The sequence below is a fragment of the Musca domestica genome, unplaced genomic scaffold (assembly GCF_030504385.1).
Source record: "Musca domestica strain aabys unplaced genomic scaffold, Musca_domestica.polishedcontigs.V.1.1 62, whole genome shotgun sequence".
Lineage (NCBI taxonomy): Eukaryota > Metazoa > Arthropoda > Insecta > Diptera > Muscidae > Musca > Musca domestica.
Window position 1 is genome coordinate 1,525,160 of NW_026712369.1, and position 21,594 is coordinate 1,546,753.

General features: G+C 31.0%; 1 protein-coding gene across 1 annotated transcript in view; it reads right to left on the reverse strand.

Moving 5' to 3' along the window:
* LOC101896226 (neuronal acetylcholine receptor subunit alpha-7-like) overlaps window positions 1-21,594 on the reverse strand; it is a gene marked incomplete at its 5' end in the record, with an annotated part of 244,281 nt that overhangs the window by 43,635 nt on the left and 179,052 nt on the right. The window contains 2 exon segments of the mRNA NM_001308981.1: window positions 6,390-6,499; window positions 19,144-19,230. Coding sequence (NP_001295910.1) covers window positions 6,390-6,499; window positions 19,144-19,230 — 197 coding nt within the window.

Here is a 21,594-nt window from a genome sequence, read left to right on the forward strand (position 1 = left end):
AAGAGGCGATGACACAATGAAAGGATCCATGTGAATTACTTAGAGAAGAATAAAATTGAATTCTATATAAATATAATTTATTTTTATATAAAAGAGAGAAAAAGTTCAAATTGGAATTCTACAGGATACATATTTTCAAAAGAATGTTAACTACCTGAGTTATTTGGAAAATTATTTAAAAAAATAATTAGAAAATTCGAACAGCATCTAGTTCTCAGAACAGATGAAAAAAAATAACCAGAGTATTGGAGCAGAATTACGTCCTCAAAGCAGAAAACCTAAATGCCCAATGACAAAACATCGAATCATTCTTATTTCTATCAGCCGTTGGAAACACAATTTAAAATCGAAATCTAATTTGGAGTTGAGAAGTAAAAATCGATCATAGACTAAATGGTAAAATTGATAGAGTGAATTTAAATACAATATTTTGAAGTCGAAAATCCAAGAAAAAAAAAAACACAAATAAAAAACTGCAAACATAAATTGCGTCCTCAAAATTCAAAAATAGATTTTAATGACAAAATATCGAATCATTATTTCTATCAGCCGTTGGAATCATAATTTCAAATCGAAATCTAATTAGGAGTGAAGAAGTCAAAAATTGATCATAGGCTAAATGGAAAAATTTATAGATCGGATTTAAATAAAATATTTTGAAGTCGAAAATCCCAAAAAAAAAAAAAAACTGCAAAATAACTAGAATATTGGAGCAGAATTACGTCCTCAAAGCAGAATGCCTAAATGACCAGAAAAAACTTCGAAAATAGATTTTAATGACCAAATATCGAAACATAATTTCTATCAGCCGTTGGAAACACAATTTTAAAATCGAAATCTTATTTTAGTTATGAGGCCAATAATCAATCATAGGCTAAACGGAAAAATTGCCAGAGCGAATTTAAATAAAATATTTTGAAGTCGAAAATCCAAAAAAAAAAAAAAAATTAAAAAGCTACAAAAATAACTAGAATATTGGAGCAGAATTACGTCCTCGAAGCAGAATACCTAAATGCCCAGGAAAAAAATCGAAAACAGATTTTACTGACAAAATATCGTATCATTATTTCAATCAGGCGTTGGAAACATAATTAAAAATCGAAATCTAATTTGGAATTAAGAAGTCAAAAATCGATCATAGTCTACATGGAAAAATTGATAGAGCGAATTTAAATAAAATATTTTGAAGTCGAAATCCAAAAAAAAAAAAAAAAAAAACACACAAATAAAAGCTGCAAAAATAACTAGAATATTAGAGCAGAATTACGTCCTTAAAGCAAAAAACCTAAATGCCCAGAAAAAAATTCGAAAATAGATTTTAATGACAAAATATCGAATTATTTTTTCTATAAGCCGTTGGAAACACAATTTAAAATCGAAGTCGAATTTTAGTTAGGAGGTCAAAAATATATCATAGGCTAAATGGAAAAATTGATAGAGCGAATTTAAATACAATATTTTGAAGTCGAAAATCCAAAAAAAAAAAAAAAAAAACACAAATAAAAAATCTGCAAAAATAACTAGAATATTGGAGCAGAATTGCGTCCTCAAAGCAGAATGCCTAAATGCCCAGGAAAAAATTCGAAAATAGATTTTAATGAAAAAATATTTAACTTCAACTACTAAATTTGAAACAATTCTGGTGAATAATATCGCTTAAATCACCAAAATACCGATAATAGAGAGGTGCAGTTATATGGGGGGCTATACGAGGGCGTGGATCTGCACGGGCAATTTTCTGTCGTAGGCTGTTGTATCCGTTACGAACTTCAAATACCAAATCTGAAACGATTCCGGTAAATAATGCCGCTAAAATCATCAAAATACGGAATATCGGGAGGTATCGATAGGGCTATATGAGGACGTGGACCTGCAAGACAATTTTCTTTCTTAGGCTGTTGTATCTATTCCGAACTTCAAACACCAAATTTGAAACAATTCCGGTGAATAATGTTGTTTAAATCTTCAAAATACAGAATATCGGGAGGTACCGTTATATAGGGGCTATTCCAAAACTCAGACCTGCACAGACAATTTTATATCGTAGACTGTAATATCCATTACGAACTTTAATTACCAAATTTGAAACAATTCCGGTGAATATTGTCTCAAAAATTATCAAAAATTATATGGGGGCTATACCAAAACGTGGACATACATGGTCCATTTTCAATACCAAAAGTCCTGCAGATATACTATACATTCGAGTCAAATTTTATCAATCTACTTCAATTCATTCGGAAGCTAGAGTTATTTCCACAGACGGACAGGCAGACGGACGTCAATAAACCGACAAAAAAAATTTATGCTGATCAATCGTATGTTAATTTAACTTTTTTTGAGCTTCACGGATATTTAAAATTGCGACCCACGTTTCGGGCACGTTTCGGCCGACATGATAATGATATATACCCTCTGTAGCCATGTGACGAACTTATACTGCCTATTGGTAAAATATGCATGTATGCCAAATTTTAGCCTTCTATCTACAATATATATGCTTTGTAGGGTCTATTATGAATATTTCGAGGAGTTACAAGCGGAATGGCAAAACTAATATACCCTTAATAGAATGGTGGAGGTATAAAAAATAAAATTATAATTACGCCAAAATTTGAAAGAACTCAGCATAAAGAAGTCGTCGGATGCAATACACAAATTTTAAAATTATTCACCGAAAGCGTATAAGACAAGCAACGCCTGAGGGTATGCTAGAGAAAAATTGTACAATATTATTAAATGAAACTGTAAGAAAGGAAACCTAAAACTACTTCAATATTTAAGAGAAATTAGCTTGAACAATAGGACCCGAAAACGTTTGTAAGTCGAAATATTCGCAATGATTAAATGAAGTTACATACACCCCTTTTTAGGGAAAAAAAAACTTGAAACTATGACAAAAATCTAGGAGACATCAGCTCGAGGTTTTGAGACATCAAAAGGATGCTAATATAAAATATATCAAATTATCCACCGGAATCGTATAAGCCAAGTGGCACCTGAGAGTATGCTAAATAACAAAAAAATTATAAACATTAATATAAAGGGACTTCTAATCATTTTAAGAAACGAAACTTAAAACTACTTCAGAATTTTTGGGAGAAAACAGCATGATCCTAAAAATTCTGTGTAGCAAAAACGTATAAACCAGTGAAACCTTCAAAGTCGAAGTATTCGCAATGATTAAATGAAGGTAACTTTAACAATTTTTTTTTTTTTTTTTGGAAAAACAATTTGAAATTATGAGAAAATTTTGAGATAAAGAAATAAGACCTAAAAGTATGCTAACACAAAAATTTCAAATTATTCCCCGAAAGCTCAAAAACCAAATGACACCTGGGAATATGCAGTAGAAAAAAATATATGCGTAAATTAAATGACATTACCAGCATGAGGAAATAAGACCTAAATATATGCTATGCCCAAAAAATTTCAAAATTATTCACCAAGAGGGTCTAAACCAAATTATATAAATTAATTAAAGGAAGGGACTTTTTAACCATTTTACGAAAAGAAAATTATAACTACGTTAGAATTTAAGGGAATACAGTTGCGAAGAACACCTAAAATATTATGACAAATATTTGAGAGAAATCGGCAAGAGGTTCTAAGTTCCAAAAGTATGCTAACGCAAAAATTTCAAAATTATTCACCTAGAGCTTATGAACCAAGTGACGCCTGAGAGTATGCTATATAATAAATTATATACATTAAGTAAACGAAGGTACTTTTCCCCATTTTATAAAAAAAATAAAACTAGCCTTCAAATCGAAATATTAAATAAAGAGACTTTAAATTGTTTTTTTTTTTTTTTTTTTTTTGTTTTAATTAACTTGTAACTATGACAAAAATTTGAGAGAAATCAGCGTGAAGGAATAAGACCTAAAAGTATGCTATACTGAAAAATTTCAAAACTATTCACAAAGAGCGTATAAATCAGGTGTCGCCTGAGAGTATGCTACAGAAAAAATTATATATCTTAATTAAATGAAGGCACTTTTTAACCATATTCAGCAAAGAGACTCGATAAGATCGATATATTCTCAATGATTAAATGAAGATACTTTTAACCAATTTTTAGGAAAGAATCTTGAATCTATGACAAAAATTTGAGATGACGATCTAAGACCTAAAATTATGCTAATACATTATTTTCAAATTATTCCCAAAAAGCATATAAACAAGTGACGCCTAAGAGTATGCTGTAGAAAAAAATAAATTACCATTTTAAGAATAGCAAATTAAAGGTGCTCCAAAATTTGAGAGAATTCGTCATGAAGAAATGAGACTTAAGAAAAAAAAAAAAAACGTATATCCCAGTGAAGCTTAAAACGATGACAAATATTTGAGATAAATCAGCATGAGGAACTAAGACCTAAATTTTAAACTATTCACCAAGAGCGTAAAAGCCAGGTGACGTCTGTAGAAAATAATTATATAATTTAATTAAATGAAGGAACTTTTTATTTAAAGAAAAGAAACATAAAACTACTTCAAAATTTAAGAGAAATCAGCATTAAGAAATAACACCAAGAAACGTATAACCCGCCTTCAAAGTCAAAATATGCACAATGACTTATAACCATTGTTTAAGAAAAATGTTGAAACTATGCCAAAACTTTGAGAGAAATTAGCATGAGGAACTAAGCCCTAAAAGTATGCACTTAAATTCTAAGAACTTTCGCCAAGAGTGTATAAGTGAGGCCTGAAAGTATGCTGTAGAATTTTTTTTTTCAAAAGAATTTTAAGGAAAGAAAATTAAAACTTATTTGAAATTTCAGAGGGATTAGTATTAAGAAATAATCCCTACAAAAATTTGTAGAGCAATAACCGTTTAACATACAAATCCAAATCCAATCCTACAAATCCAAAAATATCCGCAATGATTACAGGATCGGACATTTAACTGCTTTTTGGAAAAGGAACTTGAAACTATGCCAAATATTTGAGAGAAATCAGCATGAGAAACTAAGACCTAGCGGTAAAAAAATCAAATTTTTAACGTATAAACCAAAGAGCGCCTAAAAGTATGCTACAAAGAGATAATTTTCACAATGATGAAATGAAGTGAAACATTTTACATTTTAATGAGCTGATATCGAATTCAATTTAATTTTACAATTTGATGAGCTGATATCGAATTCAATTTTAATTCATTACATGGTTATAATTCGTTAAAAAAATAAGCCTATAAGTATGCTACAAATAAAAAACCAAATAATGTTTACATGAAATTTTCGATATCTTCAAAATCAATTTTGCCTATTTTCAATTATTTTTTTTATATATTTTTTTCGTTGTTAATAAATACCGAAGCCAGCAATGTTTTGGGGCTAATAGCTTGTTAAACACAAAAACAACCTAAAAGTATGCTACAAATTATAAAATCATGAAAAAAAAACATGTAACGTTTTAACATACAATTTTCCTAAGTGACATACCAACAAAAAAAATGAACACAGCTAACAATAATTGTCACTACAACCCAAAAAACGAAAAAAAAAAAAACAACAAAGACGGAAAATTTTGAAATTTACACAACGACAACAATTAACAAAAAATTGTAAACAATAAATACAAGACATGAACATAAAATAGTGGTCAATTTTTTTGTATTTTTTTTTTTGTTTTTTTTTTTTTGGTTGAAACGCAGATTGGTCGGATTTGGTTTCTAGCTTTAAATATCTACTTTTTTTTTTTTTTTTTTTTTTTTTGGTGAGGAAAGATAAACATTGAATACATCCAACTAAAACAACAAAAACACAAAAGAAACACACTAATCAGACAACGACATGGATTTTTGTTATGTAAACAGCTAGTTTGTTGTTATTGTTGTTGCAAGGCGATCGATCGGTTTATGATTGTCTAAGTCACGCACTCCCAAACGCACACGCACACAGACACAGGATTTTTTTTTTTTTTTTTGGAAAATTGTATTGAATTGACTTGGAGATTGATGCTGGTGGAAAATTTACTTCCACCGAAAAAAGGACGATTGCTTGTGTGCCTGTGTGTGTGTGAGTGAGTGAGCGGAAGTATTGCCAGAAAAATTATAGTTGGTTTGGATGAAACGGAAACAGCTACTGTTTCCGGTGAGTGTCGAAATACTCGAAATTCTTTGATGTTTTTTCTTCGATTTTTTTTTGTTTTTTTTTATTTGAAATGAATGACTGACTGAAGAATGAGTTTTTCTTTGGTGGGTTAGTTATGTTTTGGAAAATGTAGCCAAGGAAACTTGGGAAGTTTCCCCATTTTTTTTTTTTTTGTGAAAAGTGATGTGACGTTATGATGACATGTTGTTGTTGGTGTTTTGAGTGAATTCGAAAAGTTTCAGTTTTGTAGATGATTTGGAGAGAGAGACAGAGAAAAAAACAAAAACACAAACTTACCCATTCGGACATTTCGTGTGTATCAGCATTTCGATGATGATAATTTAATATTAAAATCGTTGACACAACGGATGAAGCTACCATAAACATTATGCAATTGAAATATGTACCTGTTGGTTGGTTGGGCGTGTCATAATCAAATCAGTTTTTTTGTATATTTTTTTTGGTTATTTGATTGGTTTTGGTAATATTAATTGTTTTGAGGAATGATAATGAAAAATGATTTTGAATTTTTCAAAATTTCATTGGCCGGCAATGAAATTTTGTAAAAATTTAAAATTTTGTTTAAATTCGTAAAAAAATTAAGAATTTTCAAAAAGATACATTCAAAAGAATTTGGTTTTTTTATCAAATTTCGAGAATAAAAATTTATTAACAATTACAAAGAAATTATAAAATTTTGAAGGAAATTTAGAAGAAAATTTTTTTTTTATTTATTTTAAAAATTTAAAAATTAAAATTTTGAAGGAAATTTAGAAGAAAAAAATTTTTTTTATTTTTTTTTAAATTTAAAAATTAAAATTTTGAATGAAATTTAGAAGAAAAAAATTTTTTTTGAAGGGAAATGAAATTTTTACAGAATTTTAGTTTTAATTTTTTTTTTTTTTTTTTCATAGCAAAATTTTAAATTCCAACAGAGTTATACACAGAGGTAAAGAGTGAGGCGGCATGGCGGGGAGAATATGTTTTTTTTTTTTTTTTTGGAAAATTTTAAATATGTGAAACGTTTAGCAACAAGGGGAGGAGGTGTCAATGCATATGTCGGTATTTGTTTTTTTAAATTTGTTTTTTTTTTTTTATTTTCAGAAAAGTGAATTTGGATTCAGGGTGAAAAGTAGGTTTTCATGGTGTAGTATTTCGCAGTTACGAGTACGAAGAGAGATCGAGAGAAAAAAGAGTAGATAAAAAAAGAAAAACGAAAAAAAGTAATTTAGTAAGGTAAGTCCAACATAAGGCACTCGAGTTTATATACATCGTATTGCAGTAGATTCTGTATTGGACACATATATATCGTTTCTTCCTTTAAAAAAAATTTATTCCGTTTTTCAGTTACGTTATTTCATATAAAGTATTGATTCAATATATATTTTAATTCTTATAAATATATTTTTTTTATATTCAACAACAACATTGAAAAAGTAATGTAAATTAATTTTTTATATGTTAAGTGTTTAAGGAAATTTTTTTTATTTAATTATTTTTTTTGAGTTTTTTTTTATTTAAAAATATTTATATACTTTTTTTAGTTGCACAAAAACTGGTTGTAGTCCTTTAAAATTAATAAATTTTTAATAATTACCTAATATATGAAGTTAAATATTTAAAGTGGGCCTTAATCGAATATTTTTTTGCAAGGAGAGAACAGACCTTTCAAGAACCCAAAATACCAAATTTTAGCTGATTTGGTTTGAAATTGTGGCGAAACCTCAAAAAATACCGAATACCGGGAGATACCTTAATATCAATGCTATAGCAATTAGTGGACCTCAATAGAACATTTTTCGCAAGGAGTAAGCAGACCCATCAAGAACCCCAAACGTCAAGTTTGGTTGGAGATTGAGGCAGAAATCTTCATAATACCGAAAATCGGGAGGTACTATTATATGGGGGTTATAACAATTAGTGGTCCTAGATCCAACATTTTCTGCTAGTAGAGAACGTACCTTCCAAGAAGCCCAAATAACAAATTTCAGCTGATTTGGTTGGATACTATGGTAGAAACCTCAAAAGTTCCGAAAAACGAAAGGTATCTTAATATGGAGGCTACACCAATTGGTAAACTTGAATCGAACATTTTTCGCAAGGAGAAAACAAAACCAATTAGTGGACCTAGATCGAACATTTTTTGCAAGAAGATAACAGACTATTCAAGAAACCCAATCCTCAAGTTTCCGCTAATTTGGTTGGAATTGTGGCAGGAATCTTTAAAATACCGAAAATCAGGACGTCCCGTTATATGGCTGCTATACCCATTAGTGGACCTAGATCGAACATTTTTTGCAAGAAGATAAAAGACCATTCAAGAACCCCAATCCTCAAGATTCAGCCAATTTGGTTGGAAATTGTAGCAGGAAACTTTAAAATACCGATAATCGGGAGGTTCCGGTATATTCCTGCTATACCAATTAGTGGACCTAAATCAAAAAATTTTTGCAAGGAGAGAACAAACCTTTCAAGGACCCCTAATGCCAAATTTCAGCTGAATTGTGCTAGAAATCTTCATAATACCGAAAATCGGGAGGTACCGTTATATAGGGGCCATAGCATTTAGTGGTCCCATATCAGATATTTTTTGCAAGGAGAGAACAGACCTTTCAAGGACCCCCAAATGCCAAATTTCAGCTGATTTGCTTGGAAATTGTGGCAGAAACCTCAAAAATACTGAATTTCGAGAGGTACCGTCATATGATCGCTATACTAATTATTGTATCTGAATCGAATGTTTTTTTTTTGCCAAGAGACAACAGACCTATCGATAACCCCAATTGCCAAGTTTCAGCCAATTTGGTTGGAAATTGTGGCAGTAATCTTCAAAATATGGAAAGTCGACAGGGACCGTTAAATGAGGGCTATAACAATTGGTAGACCTAAATCGATTTTTTTTGCAATGAGAGAAAAAACCTGTCAAGAACCCTATGTGTAAATTATCAGATAATTTGTTTGGAAATTGTGGCAGATGTCTTCAAAATACCGACAATCTGGAGGCACCGATATATGAGGGCTGTACCCATTAGTGGACCTAGATCCAACATTTTTTGCTAGGAAAGAACATACCAGAACTCCAATTGTCAAATTTAAGCTGATTTGGTAGGAAATAGTGGCAGATAGTTTCAAACCAACAACTGAACCTAAATCGAACATTTTTTGCTAGAAGAGAACATATCAACCCAGAACACCAATTGTCAAATTTAAGCTAATTTGGTTGGAAATTGTGGCAGAAATCTTCAAAATACCGAAAATCGGGAGATACCTATATGTATAAATAAAAGGACCTTAATTGAACATTTTTCGCTTACCTACCTATCCAGAACACCAATTTTCCAGATTCAGCTAAATTGGTTGAAAATTGTGCAGAAATCTTCAAAAGTATCGAACATTGGTGGCCATACCAATTAGTGGACCTGAATCGAACATTTTTGGCAATGTGAGAATCGACCTTTCAAGTACCCCAATCGACAAGTTTCATCTGATTTGGATGGAAATTGTGGAAGAAATCTTCCAAATTCGTTCCAATGGTGGTACAATTTTTTTTGAAAAATTTGCTTGAGGCTTAGAATTTTCGACCAATATAGTCAACGAGGATTTTTTAAAGGATATTTTTCAACGACCGTCACTTGAAGAAACTTGGATTTTTTAAAGAATATTTTTTCAAAGACCATCAGCTGAAGAAACGTGGATTTTTTAAAGGATATTTTTGCAAAGACCATCCATTGAAGAAACGTGGATTTTTTAAAGGATATTTTTGCAACGACCATCCATTGAAGAAACGTGGATTTTTTAAAGAATATTTTTTCAACGACCATCAGTTGAAGAAACTTGGATTTTTTAAAGGATATTTTTGCAAAGACCATCCATTGAAGAAACGTGGATTTTTTAAAGGATATTTTTGCAACGACCATCCATTGAAGAAACGTGGATTTTTTAAAGAATATTTTTTCAACGACCATCAGTTGAAGAAACTTGGATTTTTTAAAGGATATTTTTGCAACGACCCTTCTTTGAAGAAACGTGGATTTTTAAAGAATATTTTTTCAACGACCCTCCTTTGAAGAAACGTGGATTTTTAAAGAATATTTTTTCAACGACCCTCCTTTGAAGAAACGTGGATTTTTAAAGAATATTTTTTCAACGACCCTCCTTTGAGGAAACGTGGCTTTTTAAAGAATATATTTTCATCGACCCTCCTTTGAAGAAACATGGATTTTTAAAGAATATTTTTTCAACGACCCTCCTTTGAAGAAACGTGGATTTTTAAAGGATATTTTGTCAACGACCCTCCTTTGAAGAAACGTGGATTTTTTAAAGGATATTTTTTCAACGACCCTCCTTTGAAGATACGTGGATTTTTTAAAGGATATTTTTTCAACGACCATCCGTTGAAGAAACGTGGATTCTTTAAAGGATATTTTTTCAACGACCATCCGTTGAAGAAACGTGGATTTTTTAAAGGATATTTTTTCAACAACCCTCCTTTGAAGAAACGTGGATTTTTTAAAGGATATTTTTTCAACGACCCTCCTTTGAAGAAACGTGGATTTTTTAAAGAATAGTTTTTCAACGATCTTCAGTTGAGGATACGTGGATTTTTTAAAGGATATTTTTTCAAGGACCTATAGTTTAAGAAACGTGGATCTTTTAAAGAATATTTTTTCAACGACCATCAGTTGAGGATACGTGGATTTTTTAAAGGATATTTTTTCAAGGACCATCCGTTGATGAAACGTGGATTTTTTAAAGAATAGTTTTTCAACGACCATCAGTTGAGGATACGTGGATTTTTTAAAGGATATTTTTTCAAGGACCTATAGTTTAAGAAACGTGGATCTTTTAAAGAATAGTTTTTCAACGACCATCAGTTGAGGATACGTGGATTTTTTAAAGGATATTTTTTCAAGGACCTATAGTTTAAGAAACGTGGATCTTTTAAAGAATAGTTTTTCAACGACCATCAGTTGAGGATACGTGGATTTTTTAAAGTATATTTTTTCAAGGACCTATAGTTTAAGAAACGTGGATTTTTTAAAGAATATTTTTTTAAGGAACCTTCTTTGAAGAAACGTGGATTTTTTAAAGAATATTTTTTTAAGGAACCTTCTTTGAAGAAACGTGGATTTTTTAAAGAATATTTTTTTAAGGAACCTTCTTTGAAGAAACGTGGATTTTTTAAAGAATATTTTTTCAACGACCATCAGTTGAGGAAACGTGGATTTTTTAAAGAATATTTTTTCAAGGAGCCTTCTTTGAAGAAACGTGGATTTTTTAAAGAATATTTTTTCAAGGAACCTTTTTTGAAGAAACATGGATTTTTTAAAGAATATTTTTTCAAGGAGCCTTCTTTGAAGAAAAGTGGATTTTTTAAAGAATATTTTTTCAAGGAGCCTTCTTTGAAGAAACGTGGATTTTTTAAAGAATATTTTTTCAACGACCATCAGTTGAGGAAACGTGCATTTTTTAAAGAATATTTTTTCAACGACCATCCGTTGAAGAAACGTGGATTTTTTAAAGGATATTTTTTCAAGGAACCTCCTTTGATGAAACGTGGATTTTATAAAGGATATTTTTTCAACGACCCTCCTTTGAAGAAACGTGGATTTTTTAAAGGATATTTTTTCAACGACCCTTATTTGAAGAAACGTGGATTTTTTAAAGAATATTTTTTCAACGACCGTTCTTTGAAGAAACGTGGATTTTTTAAAGAATATTTTTTCAACGACCATCAGACCAAGAAACGTGGATTTTTTAAAGGATATTTTTTCAACGACCATCAGACCAAGAAACGTGGATTTTTTAAAGGATATTTTTTCAACGACCATCAGACCAAGAAACGTCGATTTTTTAAAGGATATTTTTTCAAGGACCAACAGTTGAAGAATCGTGCATTTTTTTTTAAATTATTTTTGAGGGACCAACAGTTGAAGAAATGTGGATTTTTTAAAGGATATTTTTTCAACGACCATCAGACCAAGAAACGTGGATTTTTTAAAGGATATTTTTTCAACGACCATCAGACCAAGAAACGTCGATTTTTTAAAGGATATTTTTTCAAGGACCAACAGTTGAAGAATCGTGCATTTTTTTTTAAATTATTTTTGAGGGACCAACAGTTGAAGAAATGTGGATTTTTTAAAGGATATTTTTTTTAACGACCATCCGTTGAAGAAACGTGGATTTTTTTAAAGTATATTTTTTCAATGAAACGTCAATTTTTTTAAAGAATATTTTTTCAACTACCATCCGTTGAAGAAAGGTAGATTTTTAAAGGATATGTTTTCAACGACCATCCGGTGAAGAAGCGTGGATTTTTTAAAGGATATTTTTTCAACGACCATCCATTGAAGAAACGTGGATTTTTTAAAGGAAATTTTTTCAACGACTATCTGTTGAAGAAACTTGGATTTTTTTAAGGATATTTTTTTCAACTACCATCATACCAATAAACGTGGATTTTTTTAAAGAATATTTTTTCAACGACCATCAGACCAAGAAACGTGGATTTTTTTAAAGGATATTTTTTCAACGACCATCCATTGAAGAAACGTGGATTTTTTTAAAGGATATTTTTTCAACGACCATCCGTTGAAAAAAACGTGGATTTTATAAAGGATATTTTTTCAACGACCATCCATTGAAGAAACGTGGATTTTTTAAAGGAAATTTTTTCTACGACCATCCGTCGAAGAAACGTGGATTTTTTAAAGGAAATTTTTTCAACGACCATCCGTCGAAGAAACGTGGATTTTTTAAAGGAAATTTTTTCAACGACCATCCGTCGAAGAAACGTGGATTTTTTAAAGGAAATTTTTTCAACGACCATCAGTTGAAAAACGTGGATTTTTAAGGACCAACAGGGGAAGAAATGTAGATTTTTTAATGAATATTTTTTCAACGACCATCCGTTAAAGAAACGTGGATTTTTTAAAGGATATTTTTTCAACGACCATCCGTTGAAGAAACGTGGATTTTTTAAAGGATATTTTTTCAACGACCATCATTTGAAGAAACATGGATTTGAATATTTTTTCAAGGACCAACAGTTGAAGAATCCTGATTTTTTTTTTAAATCTATTTTTCGAGGACCAACAGTTGAAGAAACGTGGATTTTTTAAAGAATATTTTTTCAACGACCATCCGTTAGAGAAACGTGAATTTGATTTTGGTGGATTTTTTAAAGAATATTTTTTCAACGACCATCCATTGAAGAAACGTGGATTTTTAAAGGATATTTTTTCAACGACCATCCGTTGAAGAAACTTGGATTTTTTTAAAGGATATTTTTTCAACAACCATCCGTTGAAGAAGCGTGGATTTTTTAAAGGATATTTTTTCAACGACTCTCTCAATTTACAACCAGTTTTTGTGCATTTTTTCCTGATTTTGAATTATTACAATAATAATGTAATATTTTCGTATTTTTTTTTTCAAACTCTATTTACATTTTTATATTTATTTAAATATTTACTTTAAATTAAAACAAATTTATTTTCCATTTATTTAAGCTTCAAAATTTAAAGGAAACACTGAAAGGGGGGGATTTTCATGATGTTTCATCACTTCAGAGAAGAAAAACGTGCATTAAAACATATAGAAAATTCGAATTCATTTTTATATAAATATACCAAATAGTTACTATTCTCGCAAAAATGTGAAACAAGTGAGTTAAGGAACAAGAGTCAACGGAATACCAACAAAAACAATTGGAAGAGAGAAAAAAAATCATTAAAAAAAAAACAAAAAAAAAATTGGTGCTTTTTTTCAAAACTACTACCGGAAATGGGAATGTTGTTAACCACAAATACATGTGTACATTCGTTTTGATTGGAGGAATAATAGAAAGTAAAGAGAAAAAAAAAAACAAAGAGGAACAATGTGGAAGAGTGCAAATAACCGGGGTGTATTATGGAAATTTGAATTTTTTTTTTAATTTTTTCGAAATACTAACACAATTCAAAGTGAGGAAAAAATAAATGAAAAAGTGAAAAAAAAATAACAACAATACAATTTTACACACTATTTAAAAAAAATCCTAATTGTTTTTTTGTATTCATGGTAATCCAGGGGCTATGAATAACGAATTTTTCGAGCAAATTAACACGCATTTAGTGTAGGCGTGGTTGGGGTGGGTGTAGGGGCGGGTAGTTAGAGCAGCAAAATGCCAATAGAAAAATTCTAAATACTTTTGTTTTCATTTGCTTATGGTTTTTACTTTTTATTCGCTTCAAAAATGGTGCATATTACAATTCGTTTCTATTTAGAGGGGGAGGAGGGGGTATATTGGGTTTTAGAGAATATTTAGGTAAGGTTTTTTACTTTACACAGTGCTGCAATAATTTAAAAATCTCGAATCGATTTTTTGTGTTTTTTTCCTTTGTTGCGTATACGTGTTGTCATTCATCATACGCTCCAGTGTGCTTTAATTAAAAGCAATGCAGAAAGCGAAGATGTAGACTCCTTTAAAAAGTACAGTAAAATACTCTAAGGATTTTCCGACATGTCAGAAGGCTTCTTCAGATGGAAGACGGGTCGGAGGCCTAATATAAATTTTTAATTTAAAACCAGTATGGAAAGATCAAAAGTCCAGCGGACCGACTATATTATACCCTACAACACTATACGTATTTAGTAGAGCTGCCGTAACAAAAAATTTTGTATTGAGAATTTATGTGTAGCAGATCATACCAACTACGAACCTTATTTGAATGGTTTAAGAGTAGTCACAATTGGGAACTATATCCAAATCTGAATAGATTTTCAACAAATTTTAAGGAGGCTTTTAAACCTCTAGTACTAAGTAACATAGTGCTATATTGTGCATGAATTGACTTCATTAAGGGTTATATTAACAAATATTTATTAGAGCAATAGATATACCGGGCCGACTTCCACCAAATAGTAAAATTCGGTTGAATATGAAAAAATCTATTCAGTTTGGCCTGATATTACAATAACCGTAAGATCAAATGGAGATGTATATCGAAGCTATATATTAAAATCTGAACCGATCACGATAAAATTTGTCAGAGACATTTTCGAGCAGTATCTGATGTCCGGTGTTAAATATCCTTGTTGTGGAGTGCATATTCTGCATATGAGGACTTAAACCCCCAATTCGGATGAAACATAAATATGGGAGCTCTAGGCTATATCTGATCCGATTTTCATAAAAATTCAAGTACTTGCTTTTAGGCTGAATTCCGTCGGAAGTGCCAATATGCAGTCCATCTGGGCTGATATTAGCCATTTGATGCACAAAAAATCTGAAATTGGACAAAGATATATATGGGAGCTATATCTAAATCTGAACCGGTCTCGATACAATTTTAGAGCTATATAAGTTATCTAGTACTAAAGATCATTGTTGTTATCTAGTACTAAAGATCATTCCGCATGTGAGGAACTTAAACCCCCAAAACGGATGAAACATATATATGGGAGCTATGGCTATATCTCATACGATTTTCATCAAAATTTAATCTATTTGCATTATGCTGAATTCTGTCAAAAGTGTCAAAATGCAGTTCATAGCCGATTTCGATACAAGTTATCTGGTACCAAAGATCTTTGTCGTGCAGTGCATATTAGGCATATGATGGTCTTTAAATCCCAAATCCCAAATCGAGACATATATATGGGAACCGATTTTTTTTATATCTGAACCGATTTTCTCCAAATTCCGGCAAAATTGCCAACATTCAGTCCATTTGGGCGGATATTAGCCATTTTATGCAGAAAAAAAAAAAAAAAAATTGGCAGAGGTATTTCTGGGCTGCACAATCCTAAATCAGATTAAATGTATATATGAGAGCTATAGCCTGGACCGATTTTAACTAAAATTTGAAGCACTTTTGGCTGAATTCCATCCGAAGTGCCAAAATACAGTTCGCTTGTGGTGATATTGGCCATTTGGAGCACAATTAACCCGAAATCGGTTGAAGATATACATAGGAGCTATATCTAAATGTGAACCCATTTCCACCAATTTCGGAAGGCTTCCATATACAATAGGCCTGTCACATGACTTCTATAGGTTTTATATAGACCTTTCTCTATCCCCAGAAGGTTTTTAGAGGCATTCAATAGGCAGACCACTTTCACTGGGCTTCTTTGGAAACAATATTTCCAATAGGAACTCTTAGAGAGGTTTTCTATAGATAGAATTTCTCTTAGAGTTCTTCATTTGAAATAATGCCTTCGTGAGGTCGTCTTTAGAAACCAACAACCTGAATTTATTGTCAGAAGTTTGTCTTATCAGCCAGTTATTTAGAAAAATATTTTTTAATGACCATCAAGCCATGATCATCGGTGGATATCAAAACTGAATTATTCAAATATTTTTTATTTTTTTTTTTTTTTTTTTTGTAACTGACTGCTTGTGTCTCAGAAATATACAGCGACTGTCGGAAAAGGTAAATTGTTTTTTTGAGGCAATTGAAGGCTCATCAGAAACTGTAAAACATATTTTTTTCTGAGTCCATCGGCCGAGGCGGGTTCATCGCCCGAAAAGTATTATTTAGAAACATTTTTAAACAACAGAATTGGTTACAATTTAAAAAATTGGAAAGAGAATCACTGATGTAGTGAGGCACCGAAGGGTTTTTAAAAATTCTAAATTACGGAAAGTTCTAAAATGGTATTAAACTTCGAAAACTTGATACGAGAATCAAGGTTAAAACGTAAGTTGGATATATGAAGGTGGTTTTTGAAATGTGTACTAAATTTAGAACAGTTCGGCTTAGGGTGATGCTAAAATTTTGTATTAGGGTCGCTGCTTATGTGTAGACTGAACACGTGGAGGTTGTTTTAGGGTTTAGGATGAAAGTGAAATTTTGAAATGTTATATTGCGGTCCCTGTTGGTGGTTGGTTTGTGATAAAATGGGGGTTTTGGAAATGTGTACTACAAGTGCACGAAAAGTACTAAATGGTACGAAATTTGGTACAATTTGGTATTGAGTAAACATATAGTTATTGTAATCTGAAATTTCGTATTAGGGTCGCTGTTCGTGTGTAGCCTTGACATATGGTGGAGGCTTTGGAAGTGTGTATATAATTGTACGAAAAGTACTATATGGTACTAAGTTCGGTCTTGCTTGAAGGGATATATATAAAATTCTGAAATTTGATATCTGTGCTTGAGATTTGGCGGTGGTTTGGTACTAAGTTTTGGTATTGGGCAAAGGGATAGGGCTGGAATCATCAAGTTCTATATTAAGGATCTCTGTTGGTATGTGGAGTTGAGATATGAAGTTGATTTCGGATATGCGTACTACGTACTATAATTGTTCCAAAAGTACTAAGTGATACGAAATTGGCTGTTGGGCGAAAGGATGGAGCTGAAATCCCGAAATTTGATATTGAGGTCTCTCTTCTTATCTGGAATTGAGTTATGGAGGTGTTTTTAGACTATAATTGTACTCTATGGTACTAAATTTGGAAATGGGGGAAATTAAAGACCTGAAATCGTGAAATATGAGGCAACTGTGGTTATCTGAGGTTAGGATATTGAGATTGTTTTGAAAATACGAAATGATGCTGAATTTGGTATTGGGTGAAAGGATGGTGCTGGTATCCTTAAATTTGATATTAAGCGTCTCTGTTGGTATCTGGAATTGAGATATGGAGTGGTTTTGGAAGTGTGTATTATAACATTATGAAAAGTACAAAATGGTACTAAATTTGGTCTTGGTTGAAAGGGAAAGAAATAAAATTCTGAAATTTGTTGCTATCTGTATTTGAAATTTGGCGGTCCTATATTTGTATGAAGAGTACTAAATGGTATTAAATTTGGTATTGGGTGAAGCGATAGGACTGGAATATTTTTTATGGAACACAAAAAATTCATAGTGTTCGAGAATCAGTCAGTCTTCGGATCTATAGGACTATTTTTCGAAATATCATACCTAGGGAAGGTTAAAAGTTTTTTTTTTTGAGCTATCAGAGCCTTGAAACGTATTCGATTTTTTTGTAATATATCAAATGAGAGTCAAAATTTTTTTTAAATATTTTTTTTTTCATGGAAAAAATACTTTTTTATTTTTTCTATGGAACCTAAAAAAATTGCAGCACTGTGTAATGTTTAAAAAATAATTTTTGGAATTTTAGGATATTTCTCTTCTGATCTACGCTAATGGGTTTCAATTCAATTTTGATGACTACATCTACTAAATTTTTCATTTAGTTATTTTTTTTAATATTAGTCCGCCGGGGCAATTGTGGCTGACGATAAATTCCCGGTTTTGCTTGTTTGACGAGCAAAGCCAAAGAGAATTTATTCGGGCCGTTTTCAATTTGATGGCATTGCAATTTCCCAATATTCAGTTTTGCCCCGCAACGGAACTAATGGTGGCAGGGGGTTTTTTCTGCTTTCAGTTTAGCTTTTCATTTTATTCAGTGTCAAAGTTTTAATATCATAAAATCATCAAGAGTTTTTAGGTTTGTTTTTTTTATTTTTAGTATTTTTTTTTTTTTTTTGTACAAAAAAAAGTTGAAATGCAGTTTTGGGTTATTCACATTTGTTTTTAACTTAGTTTTGGGAACGAGTAAGTCTTATTTTATTTTTAATTTGATGAATTATGATTTTTTTTCTGGTTTTTTGAGGGGGAGAAGGGAGGTTTTTGTTAACGTTGTGGTTTTGTAGATTTTTATTTTTTAATTGATTTAATGAAAATTTGTTAAAATGATTTGCTTTTTTTGAGGTTAGTTTTCATGATTATCGCAATGATTGGATTTTTCTACAAAATGGGATTTTAATATTTTTTGTTTTCTTTCATGAGATTTGATTTCAGTTTTTTGTTTAAACAAATAAATTACAGAAAAGAAATGATAATGGAAGCCTAAAACATAAAATGATTCATTTAACATTTATAAATAACAAATGAAAAATTCCAACTAAAATCAGAACACACACACAATCACACACCAAAAGAGAATTACTATATTTTTACTAACAAAAAAACATATTTAAATAAAAAAGTATAGTTTTTTGTTTCAGTTCATTATGCGTGTAGAAATGTTAGAATCTAACGTAATTCGACTTACCTAACAAAGGCACGGCATCCGAAGTGGCCGGCATCGTTTCAGCAACCATATTGAGAAAAACGGTGAGAGAGAGTAGAATGGTGACACCTGGAAGAAAAGAGAGAAAAAAAATTAGGAAATTGAAATGAAAGAATATTTGAGATAAAAAAACAAAAACTTATATTTTTTAAAGACATTTGCAAAGGAACGTAAAACGTGGATTTTTTTTAAAGAAATTTTCACAGGATCTTAAACTTGGATTTTTTAAAGAAATTTTCAAAGGACCTTAAATTTGGATTTCTTAAAAACAATTTCAAAGGACCTTAAACGGGGATTTTTTAAAGAAATTTCTAAAAAAATCAAAGGACCTTAAACGTGGATTTTTTAAAGAAATTTTAAAAAAAAAATCACAGGACCTTGAACGTGGATTTTTTAAAGAATATTCTAAAAAAAATCAAAGGACCTTAAATGTGGATTTTTCAAAGAAATTTTTAAAACAAATCAAAGGACATTAACCGTGGATTTTTCAAAGAAATTTCCAAAGGAAGTCAAAGGATTTGAAACGTGGATTTTTTAAAGAAATTTGCAAATGACCTGAAAAGTGGATTTTTTTTAAAAAATTCCAAGAAAGCCAAAGGACCTTAAACGTGGATTTTTTAAAGAAATTTCCAAGAAAACGAATGAACCTTAAAGAAATTTCCAAAGAAAATCAATTTACCTTAAAGAATTTTTTAAAGAAATTTCCAAAGGAATTAAAGGGCAGCAGACACGAATTTTTTAATGAATTTCCAAGGTAATTTAAAGGACATCAGACGTGGATTTGTTAAAGAAATTTCTAAGGGAATTTGGAGGACATCAGATGGAGATTTTCGAAGAAATTTCCAAGGGAATTCGAAGGACATCAGCTGTGGATTTTTGAAAAAATTCCAAGGGCGAATTTTTTAAAGAAATTTCCAAGGAAATTTAAAGGACATCAGACGTGGATTTGTTGAAGAAATTTCTAAGGGAATTTGGAGGACATCAGATGTGGATTTTTTAAAGAAATTTCTAAGGGAATTTGGAGGACATCAGATGGAGATTTTCGAAGAAATTTCCAAGGAAATTCGAAGGACATCAGGTGTGGATTTTTGAAAAAAATTCCAAGGGCATTTGAAGGACAACAGACGTGGATTCATAGGCCGTTAAATGCGAGTTTATAACATCAATTTCTAAAAGAGACCAAAGACTCGGATTTTTTAAAGAAATTCCCAAGGGAATATAAAGGACATCAGACGCGTATTACTGTTTTTGAAGGACTATTCTAGGCTCTAAAACAGGGATTTTAAATAATATTCTCGAAGGATTGCTAACGGCTCTTAAACGGAGTTTTTTGGAATATTTTTGAAGGACTATTACAAGCTCTTAAAGATGGATTTCCAAGGAAATTCCAAGGATATCAGACGTGAATTCAAAGGACCTTAAATGTTGATTTTTTAAAGACATTTCCAACAAACTACCAAGATATTATTAGAGATGGATTTTTGAGATGGATTCAATAGAACTTAAAATTGGATTTTGAAAAGACATTTCCAAGGTAATTCAAAGAACCCCAAAGGAACCCCAAATGGGGATATTTAAGATGCATTTCCCAATGAACCCTAAAGGACCTTAAATGTTATATTTTAAAGGCTCTGAATCGTAGATTTCAAGAATGAATCAGGGATTTTTAAAATATTTTTGAAGGACTATTCAAGCTCCGAAACATACATTAAACAATAGTCTAACAATATTCCGTGGATTTTGCACAAAATTTTTTAAGACTTTATTTTTGACCCGAACCAACGGACCTGGAACTTGGATTTCAATACTATTTTTAAAGGACTCTAATAATCCTGACAAATTTTATTTTAAAAGAGGTTTTGACGGACCAAAAACAGCCCGGAAACGTGAATTTTTAAGAATAAATTTAAAGGACATTCAAGCATACTTGAGAACAACATTGAAGGACTATCGACGAAGCTAAAAAGGAAACTTTATGACTATTTTTAAAGGACATTCCATGACCCTGAAGTCTAGGTTCCTAAGAAAATGTTTGAAGGACTTTCAGAGCGCTTTCAAAGAGAAATAATTCTAAGGGACTATCAGAGAGAGAGAGAGAGAGAGAGAGAGAGAGAGAAAGCTCCTGAAACCTAATTTTTTGGAATTTTTTCAAAGGACTATTAAAGGATCATTATGGTAAATATTAATAATATTTCTGAAGGACTTTTATAGGCTCCTAAGCGAGGAAATTGAAGAATATTTCTGAAAGACGTTTAATCTGTAATTTTGGCATACAATTTTGAAGGACTTCCAAAAGCTCCGAAACAGTAATTTAAAAAAAAATTGAAAGACTGTTAAAATGTCTGAAAGATTGAATTTTGAGAATATATTGGAAGGGCTGTTAAAGGTCTTAAACGGATTTTTCAGAATATTTTTTTAAGACTGCTAAACGTT